The 9,938-nt window shown below is 36.6% G+C and overlaps 1 protein-coding gene across 1 annotated transcript in view; it reads right to left on the minus strand.

Moving 5' to 3' along the window:
* The window catches only part of spidr (scaffold protein involved in DNA repair), a 47,286-nt gene that overhangs the window by 21,940 nt on the left and 15,408 nt on the right, over positions 1–9,938 (minus strand). Inside the window, exons 7-9 of the mRNA XM_084102063.1 lie at positions 8,137–8,379; positions 2,478–2,688; positions 1,068–1,276 (exon numbers count right to left, since the gene is read on the minus strand). Coding sequence (XP_083958189.1) covers positions 1,068–1,276; positions 2,478–2,688; positions 8,137–8,379 — 663 coding nt within the window. The remainder of the gene's footprint in view (positions 1–1,067; positions 1,277–2,477; positions 2,689–8,136; positions 8,380–9,938) is intronic.

Genomic DNA, 9,938 nt, shown 5'->3' on the forward strand with positions numbered 1-9,938 from the left:
GGGCCAAAATCCCTCCTGCAGTGTGTGCAAACCTGGTGAAAAACTACAGGAAACGTTTGACCTCTGTAATTGCAAACAAAGGCTACTGTACCAAATATTAACAATGATTTTCTCAGGTGTTCAAATACTTATTTGCAGCTGTATCATACAAATAAATAGTTAAAAAATCATACATTGTGATTTCTGGATTTTTTTTTTAGATTATGTCTCTCACAGTGGACATGCACCTACGATGACAATTTCAGACCCCTCCATGATTTCTAAGTGGGAGAACTTGCAAAATAGCAGGGTGTTCAAATACTTATTTTCCTCACTGTAGATCTCAAGCCTCTGTGCTGCTAACGGCTCCAAACTGTGCTTAAAACCCAATAGTTTGTTATTGCTTTTAACAATAGCAAAGCAGAAGAGTAAAAGAAAAAAAGGAAGAGAATGTAAAAATATTTGTCAATTCTCTTTTTGCCGTTTGAATAAATCTTTAACAGTAAAATGTCATGCACATTATTTATCTGTATGCATATATAGACCATCATTCAAAAAATTTGGGGTCAGTAAGATTTAAAAAAAAAAAAAATTAACACTTTTGTTCAGCAAGAATGCATAAAATGTATCAACATTGTTGTTTCCACAAACATATTGAGCAGCACAACTGATTTCAACATTGATAATAATCAGAAATGTTTCTTGAGCAGCAAATTAGAATGATTTCTGAAGGATCATGTGACACTGAAGACGAGTAATGATGCTGAAAATTCAGCTTTGATCACAGAAATAAATTACTTTTTTTTTTAAATATACAATTGATCAAATAAATGCAGCCTTGGTGAGCATGAGAGACTTCTTTCAGAAACATTAAACAATCTTACCAACCCCAAACTTTTGAACAGTACTTAATTTTTTAAGTATTTTTATTAAACAACATCCATTTCTTCAAGCATTTTAGAAGGTCTTTGACCAAAATGAGAGTTTTATTTATAAGATGCAACAGTGTGCAGGACTTTTTAAATTTTCCCCCCAAAGTAATAGTGCTATCCAAAACCGAGAGCAACTGAAACCCAGAGGTCCAGTACCTGCCGATGTGCTGCGGTGCCACTGGTTCTGCTGGTTTGCTCAGTGCTCTGTGCTGGAGAGAAGCTCTGTGAAGGGATTGGGTGATGGGGATGCAGTAGACCCTCTGAACGACCACCTCAACAGGACCGCTCTGAGAGCCCGACGACCCACAATCCTCCACTGCGTCCAGTAGAGACATCCGAATTTCACTTCTGTTCAACTCGCCGACCTGAGGATGAAAAATTGGAAAAGTTTAAAAATCAGCTAAAACTTTTTTCAAACCACACCAGTCAAAATTTCACGACTTTCACGTAATATGGACAATGACACCCACGTCACCTCAAACCAGCATCTCTCACTGAAAATAAAAGACTTCCGGTCTCTTTGTCATTGCAAATCGCTGCAAACATGAACGCTCTGGGGTCAAGTGTCTTGCTCTCAACGCTGATGGCCTTTGAAGGATCACACCAAACTTACAGATCAAAACGGCACCCTTATGGTTACCAACTCTAAGCCTTAACCACAACATCACAACAATAACTAGTGGAATTTAACTGTAAAAAAAGTTCATTAAGAGTTTTTAAAATAAATTAATACTATTATTCAGCAAGGATGTATTAAATAGATCAAAAATGATAGTAAAGACATTTATAATGTTACAAAATGCTGTTCTTTTGAACGTTCTATTTATCAAAGAATTCTGAAAAAAAAAATTACTACAAAAATATTACGCAGCACAACTGTTCAATATTGATAATGTTTCTTGAGAAGCAAATCATCATATTAGAATGATTTCTGAAGGATCATGTGACGGAAGACTGGGATTAAATTATGTTTTAAACTATGAAAACATTTAACAATTACAGTTTTTACTGTATTTTTGTCAAATAAATGCAGCCTTGGTGATTCAAAAACATTAAAATATCTTACTGACATTTTGAATAGTACTGTAGTTTAAGTGTTGATGACAGTATGATAATGCACATTTAAAATGATTCTCCACCCAAAAATGATAATATTTAAAATATATTTTAAAGAATGTTGGGAACCAAACAACATTGGATCCCACTGACCAATAGTTACATTATACTTTTAAACCTGTGGCTGTGGTGTGTTTACAACCAACATAAACTTTGTATAGACAACACTGCACTTTGGTTATTTTGAGTCGTAGACGTTGCATCATGAATGTGTTACACCAGGGTCTTGTCATGTAGGAAAACTTGGTTTTATTTTCACACTTAAGCAAATATTCATGCATAAAAACACCACTCATTAATCATTTGCACAGTGTTACACAGGAAATGGCAGCTGTCTCCATTCCAACAGCACGCCAGTACTTTCACACTGAATTTGAAATCTAGACGGTCCCTTTTCTGGGAATTTCTGTTTTCTTCCCGAGATCACATGAGAGGGAACAGCTGACGAACCTGTTTACAGGGAATGGATTTCTCGGTTGACACTTGGCTTGTCCCTGTCCGCCACAGGCACCTGGTTAACGGCGGAGGTCTGCATTTCTCCACGGCGACCGCATCTCTCGGCCCGCCTGCGTTATCCTGCTTAATCTCCACGCAGATTTTCTGACTGAAGTGGGTGTTGAGAATTATGGGATAGCGTTCCCCTTCCACAACCAGATTCTGCCTGGAGGGAGACAAAAATGGAGTTCTGCTGGTTTTAATGTGTTGTTTTTGGAAAATTACTTACAGTATGAAAACATCACACCTTCCTTTATACAGCTTGACGCTTTACAACATTTTCACAAAACTGAACAACATTGATTGACAGCGGACTCACTGAGCAAAACCACCTCCACACTTCACACACACACACACACACACACACACACACACACACACACACACACACACACACATAAAAGAGTCTCAAAATATTCTCAGGTACACACAAAAGCTCAAGCCCTTCCCTCCCTGGGTGGAAAACGACTGTTGGTGATAAAGAGCGACAGACTGATCAACAAAGATGCTCTTTTCCATTTCACAGACAGTCTGAAAACGCTGTTTAAGTCTACATAAGTCCTTTGTACTTGGCATCTAACAGATCAACCGCGAAACACGCTGTGCTCTTTGGTGTGCCTTAGTAAGAGACCAAGATGTTGTTTGCTAAAAGAAAGAGTTGACTTTGGCCCTTTGCTATGATTCTTCTTTAAAGAGAGTGGCATCTAAACATGGCTCGTTCTGAAGCACTATTCATCTTGTCTTTTCAAATGGATAAAAATGAGCTGCAAAGAGGGCCAGACTTTATGCTAATGGTTAAAAGTTACCTAGGCTGTGCTTCTCAAAAGCATCATGAGTGAAGTTGATATTAGAGACCATTGGTTCTATGATCTACTTAGGCTTAAGGCCTGTTCACACCAAGAACGAAACCTATAAAGATAACTATAACAATAACTAACTATATTAGCGACCACACCCGTAGACAATGTCATTCTGTTTTTTCCAAGCGCGCTGCCGCTGTTGTGTCGTCTGACGCTTTAAATGTTTGAGCTCTTTAAAGTCATGTGGATTCTGATTGGTTGTTAATGTTTTTATTGCTCATTAGCTGGAAAAAAAATAATTCTGAAAGTGATTCCAACGATATGACATTCTTGTTATAGTTGTGGTGTGGACTGACTGACTGCTATTCTTTTCCATTTAGAACGATTTTTAGAACTATATCTTTATTGTTATCATTATAGTTATCATCCTTGGTGTGAACGGGCTTTCGAGAAACACAGTCCTGGCAAAGATCCTGGGTAAATCAATCATTTAAGAAAAATAATATAATATTTTTTTACATTAGAATCGTGAAATTACAACACTAATATTAAGGGCTGTCTTAATTTCTTATAAATTTTAATTTGACGGAAAAAGGCAGGAAGCCTTTAAAGCTTCTCTTTAAAAAGTACTTCTCATTTAAAGTATGGGAAGATGGTTGGTACAAACAGCCTGATCAATCCTTTGCACTGGATGTATGGTAATTTGTCACAGATCTGTTCCAAACAAACATGTCTTCAATAAGCGGAGACCTCCACTCCACTACAAGCCGGGGCCTGCAGAGCTCAAGTCATGAGACGTAGTATGTACGTCAGCATTTAAATCATCCTGCCCTGAGAGAGAATTGAACAGGTGCCAGCAGAGGCAAGTAATCTCTCTGAACCACATGAACTTCAGCCAACAGCTCCAGGGCAGCCAGCAAAGACAAGTTTACACAGGAGAGGGGGGGGGGGGGGGGGGGGGGGGGGGGGGGGTCTCCATCCTTATGCAAACAGGCGCTTTTTCAACATGCTGTATGCCTAAGAAGAATAGGAAAGAAAATTCCAGTTTTTGACAATCCAAGAGTGACAGGAAAAAGAAAAAGAAAAAAAATCACCAAAAAAATATATATATATCGGATTTTCATTAAATCTAATTTTTACAATGTGCAACAACTAATAATGAATCAAAAAATTTTAATATTATAATTTATAATCAACATTTTATGTGCTTTTGAAATATTGTGTATTTGCTCGTCTGCCACGCCAAGCGGAGTGATGCAAAGAGTGAAACGGTTCCAGTGCTGATATGGGGGGAATAAGGCTCTCAGCCAATCAGATTCACACAAACAAGATATTTGTTTAATATTTTTTGTTCTCTACATACTTTATGCTTCCATATGTTTGGCTGACTTTATTATTCTAAAATGTACATAAATATTAATTATAAAATCATATATTAAATGATAAACTACAATATTATGAACAATTTCAATAAATAAAAAAATTATAAAAAATAAGTACTCCTAGAACAACATAAATGCAATTTCTTACAAACAAATGAAGAAATATCCTTTCTCATAAATGATATACAAATAAAAATGCAAAGTCTTAGAGATCAGTTGCACAGGAAACAAAGTCTTAAGAGAGATTTGTTAATCTCACTGCAAATAGTGTCACGTGACAATCGGGACATATGTATGAATGTATTTCCGGTGGTTTGGAGAAGGAAGTTATGTACAAACTTAAAGAGTGTGCTGACGTCAGAGCTGACACAAACAGGTGAGGGTGCGGCACAGGTGTAATCACAACCTAGTGATGACAGGTATTTCCTTCATAGCTGAACCATGAATGAGCTGGGAACAGTGTGTGTGTGTGTGTGTGTGTGTGTGTGTGTGTGTGTGTGTGTGTGTTCTTGTGTGCGATGGAATTGGTCATCAGAAATACACCAATACAGGCTGTACATAATTAACCAAACTGCTTTGGATTTTCAATTTTTTACTTTAATGTATGTCAAATCTAAGACGGTAGTTCTCAAATGGTGGTAAATGCAAAATATAAACAGACTAAATATATATGCAAAGTTAGGGGAGCCAAATAAGCATTTTTAAAATAACAATGGGGTTATCAGTTTGGAGAAGAAAATGCTTCACATATCTTTTGTTGTCATTGCTGACAGCCATGCATCCAATCAAGATATAGCATTTTGGTACAAATTCCTCTGTCACTTGGACAGGTTAGAAAGGACATTTGATTTTAAGGACATTCTTGTTTACTTTCGTGCGATGAATCTTGATATCCAATGTAAAATCAGAGTCCTGAAGCAAAACCAGTTGAGAACCACTTATACCACCATAATAGACAGAAAATAATCGAAACTATGATCAAATTGATGGGAATTCTAAAAGCACAAAACTTTCAAGGTTCATCTGTGATTTAATTCTCGATGGCCTTTCTAAGAGTTTGAGCATTTAAAGTGGTAGATGACAAAACTGCAGCATGCACTTATAATAAACAGAACATTATCGTGCATTGATATGGACACTAATATAGTAATCTTTATAATTATTGGTTTTGGTGTGACCCGTTCTTAACAGTCATTTTAAATTAAAAAGGTTTGTCAAAACAAACCTGTTTGAAATTAAGTTGTCACCATTAGCTATTTTAAAATAATATTATATATTATACGATATAAAATATATATTATAAATAAATACATATATTTATAATATAAAAAACATATTATATTATAAAATATATTATAATATTTTATATTATATAACATTTTAATGGAAATTAATGCCATTGGCTTTTGGATTACTCTGAATCATTTAATTCCAATTCAACTTCCTGAGGGGTGTGGACAAATCAATTAAAATTCCAACTGATGAAATGAATGGAAGTCAATTCTTACTTTTGGAATTTTGCCCAAACACTGTGTCACACTTGCACAGGTATTTCATTGAACTGAAAAAAGCAAAAAAAAAAAAAAAAAAAAAAGTGACTAAACATCTCTTTAGAGTTTTTTTTATTTTTTTTATTCTTGCATTCATGCGATTTGACATGAGATAAAAAAAAAACCCTCCATGTCTACATTACTCAACTACCCACGGGTTTTTAAATATATTTGACGATACGCAAAGCGTTATCATCTGCCGCACATTTTCTGCAAACTATGGGGGCCAAATTGGAGTCAATCTGGTGGACTTTCCAGGGTAAAATGAACTCTTGGACTTTCCAGGGTCAACTATGCCTGCCCTTAAAGCAAACACTCCGCAGAGGGAGAGAGAAAAAAAGAGAGCAAATGAGACAAGAGGAGAAACTGTGCCAGCAGCACACTGTGCTGCATGTGTTTTCTATTCAGCTCTCTGGCCTCTGTCACAGTTATTGTGATCCGCAGCCTAACGCTCCTCACAAAAAAAAAAACCCAGAGAAAGAAAAAGGCGAGGGAAGAAAAAGGATCCAGCAATGTTTTTTCCCAGCTTGCTGGAAATGAGCTCAGAGCTGCCAGGAAGAGGTATGCAGGCCATTCCCTGGAGCTGAGGAATGACGTGGGAGCTACGCTACATGGGGGCGATACAGGGGAGAGAGTGAGAGGGGCGGGACTCTGGCTTCCGGCGAGTCCTGATCCGGGGATCTGTGGTCCTCCCACACAGATGGAGACTGGCTCGTCTGTCTCTGTCACCTTCAGCCCCACAGGCCTCTCGCTCTTATCAGCTCTATGCAAAACACACGGCTGCACACAACAAGACCGTTCCTGCCAACCTGCGGCTTACTGCTCGAACAGTGATTCATCACTAATTATCACAGAAGATATAGGGAAATGTGCATCAATGCTACGTAATACAAGTAATCTTAAAAAAAAATACAAAAAATAAATCCAGCTGGCAAAGCAGAAAATGAACTAGAAATGAAGCTTTAAAAAACAAACAAAAATGAATTAAAAAAATTAAACTAACTATATGAAATATTAAGAAAATAAATAAATAAAATGTAAACAACCAGGTTGTTTGCATTAGAAAAATATCTAAGAACACTGTTGCCAATAGTTGGGACACTTAATGTTCAGCAACATTATTGATCTGACTGCACTGACACTATTGGATGAGAACTGAGCTGGATGATGGCATCACTGTTTTCTACAGAACTGCTTTATAGATGAAATAACTCATTTAATAATTTATGATCTTCACAATGGAACTGAATCAACACTGAACTGAGTTCAGCTGAACAATGACACTGTTTTCTTTTAGAGCCGAACTGAAAAATGAACTGTTTGCATCATTGAATCATTTTCCTGTTATCACTGTAAAGTTGCTTTGAAACAATGTCTATTGTATAAAGCGCTATATAAATAAAGGTGACTTGACTTGAATAGAAATATAATGTTTAATACAACTATACTGATTATAATCAAAGTATTTAATAAAGAAGAAAAAATGTGTTCTGTGTGATTACTAGGAGTTGAAAGTGTATTTTGTGCCAATTTTATAGATTTCTAGTTGAAAATTAAAAGTCCAAATCACAAGAGCAAATAGTACACCTTTCTTCAACAATCCACACAATCTGAATCATCATACATGTCTATAGTACAAGTTTGATAATTATGGTTAAAGTTTGTTCAAATGCTTGAGCAAGCACTACTAATAATACACAAAATTTAAAAATACATATACTGTATGTATTTAACCGACTGTAAAAATCAAGTGTATTATGTCAGTAATCCATAAATTGCCTAAGATTGTTTGAACAAAAAAACAACAGAATCAACTATTATTGTCAGAGATAATCTGATATTTTATGGTGATGTTAAGGAAATGTTAAGGAACAGAACCGACCATGGTGGGTAGATGTGGACGATGTCTCCGGGCATAGGCTGTAGCTGGGCGGCCGTGGCTTTGTTGAAAAGAGCCACACACCTTTCCCCCTCCGGCAGCCTGTCACACACTGTGGCCTGCATGCCACATTCCTCTCGAACTCCCAGAATCCTCAGCGTCAGGACACCTGGCCTGTCAGCTTGGGTCAAACAAATGTATGTATGAAACTGTACATCTGTACATGGACAGTATATTTGTCCATATTACAATTTAAGTCCTAATTTTGGCTTAACAACTATATATTTTTAAAATACAATTAAGTACTATACAGCATGAACAATTAGCATACAAGTAAGCTTTACATTTTATTAAATGACCAGCATCTGAAAGACCGTTTCCTTCTCAAAGTCATTAAGTTTTGCAAAACAACACAGATACGATACAGGCCCAGTAAATTAATAACAGCAGAAGGATATTTTGGGTTATGCTGTGAAAACTCACACTGGCGCGGTCTCAACTTTTTCATTTCAGTCAGTTCTGAGGAAATGAAACAAAATCCAGCTCTCTGACGGGATATATTCCCATGCTGACTGTTTGAGGAAAACTTGGCCCCCTCGACTGGCCACATGAACACAATTGACTCAGCTGAAATCATGGCGAGCACAGCCAAGACTTCAGAGAAGAACTTCTGAACGATGTGTAATGGAAATTTTATCGAAAAATTTAAAGCAGGGAGAGAAACAGGCTGTGTTTACTCCATGCAATCACATGCAAAACAAAAACACAAGGAACACTGGCTTTTTTTCAGGGGGTAAACAGTGCTAAAAACAGTTATGAAAAAGGAAATTAACAAGTTGTTAAATGCACATACTGATATGTGATTTATCAGCTAATATGTTGTGCGTTAAAAATAGATGATGATAAATCTTTCAATGGGCAAGAAGTGAGTGGGAGATGCATTCCTCAGGCTGTGGAATTTTCTAAGGAATTATGCCAGTTGCAAAGCTGTCCATAAACTATGTCCTAAATCATTTTTCCACATGTAAAAGTGAATGGAAATGGCTTGAGAACTAAATTCTGGATAGGCTGAATTAAATTCATCTTAGTCAGCTTGCATTACATCCACAAGCATGCAATGCAATGAATCAGTTAACGTGGAAAGACAGACATTCAAGGCTAGAATATCATTAAACCACTACATTTCCGATAAACATTTTTTTTTTAATGAATAACAACTGTAATCAACTAAATTTTTTATTTATTATACTATTTATTAAACAACTTTGCAGTGGCAGTGCATCATACACACACACGTTTAATTTCCTCATAAGTTTTCTCTTGAATTTCCACTTTCAACTGGAACGTTAACTTCTTTAAACCTCCACACAAACAAACTACACATGCTTGAAGACCCCTTAGTAGGGCACTGTTTGAAAAGAAATCCGTTATACCATGGAAAATGAAAACGTAAGGTGTGTGACTGTGTCTGCATTGTGTTTGTGTTTGTGGTTTCCTGTCGCTTCGGCTGACAGACAATTAAGTCCTGTTGTCACCTGAATCACAATCGTAGGTTTTTACAGCCTACTCCTCCAACTGTACACTGAGAGATCTCATCACTGGAATATTCTACACATTTCATCAAGTCTGACAAGCAATTATGGAAATATGAAAACTGCGGGTTGGTGGTTAAATATTTTCCTGGTGCATATTAGGCCTGATCAGACATTGGCCGTATTTAAATGAGAAGACTTACATTTAAATTGTGAAAGCATTTTTTTAAATATTATCATTAGTGGTCAGCAACAGAGAACTAACCTCTAATG

Source organism: Abramis brama (genome assembly GCF_963993115.1).
Source record: "Abramis brama genome assembly, chromosome: 24".
In the NCBI taxonomy this organism is placed as follows: Eukaryota; Metazoa; Chordata; class Actinopteri; order Cypriniformes; family Leuciscidae; genus Abramis; species Abramis brama.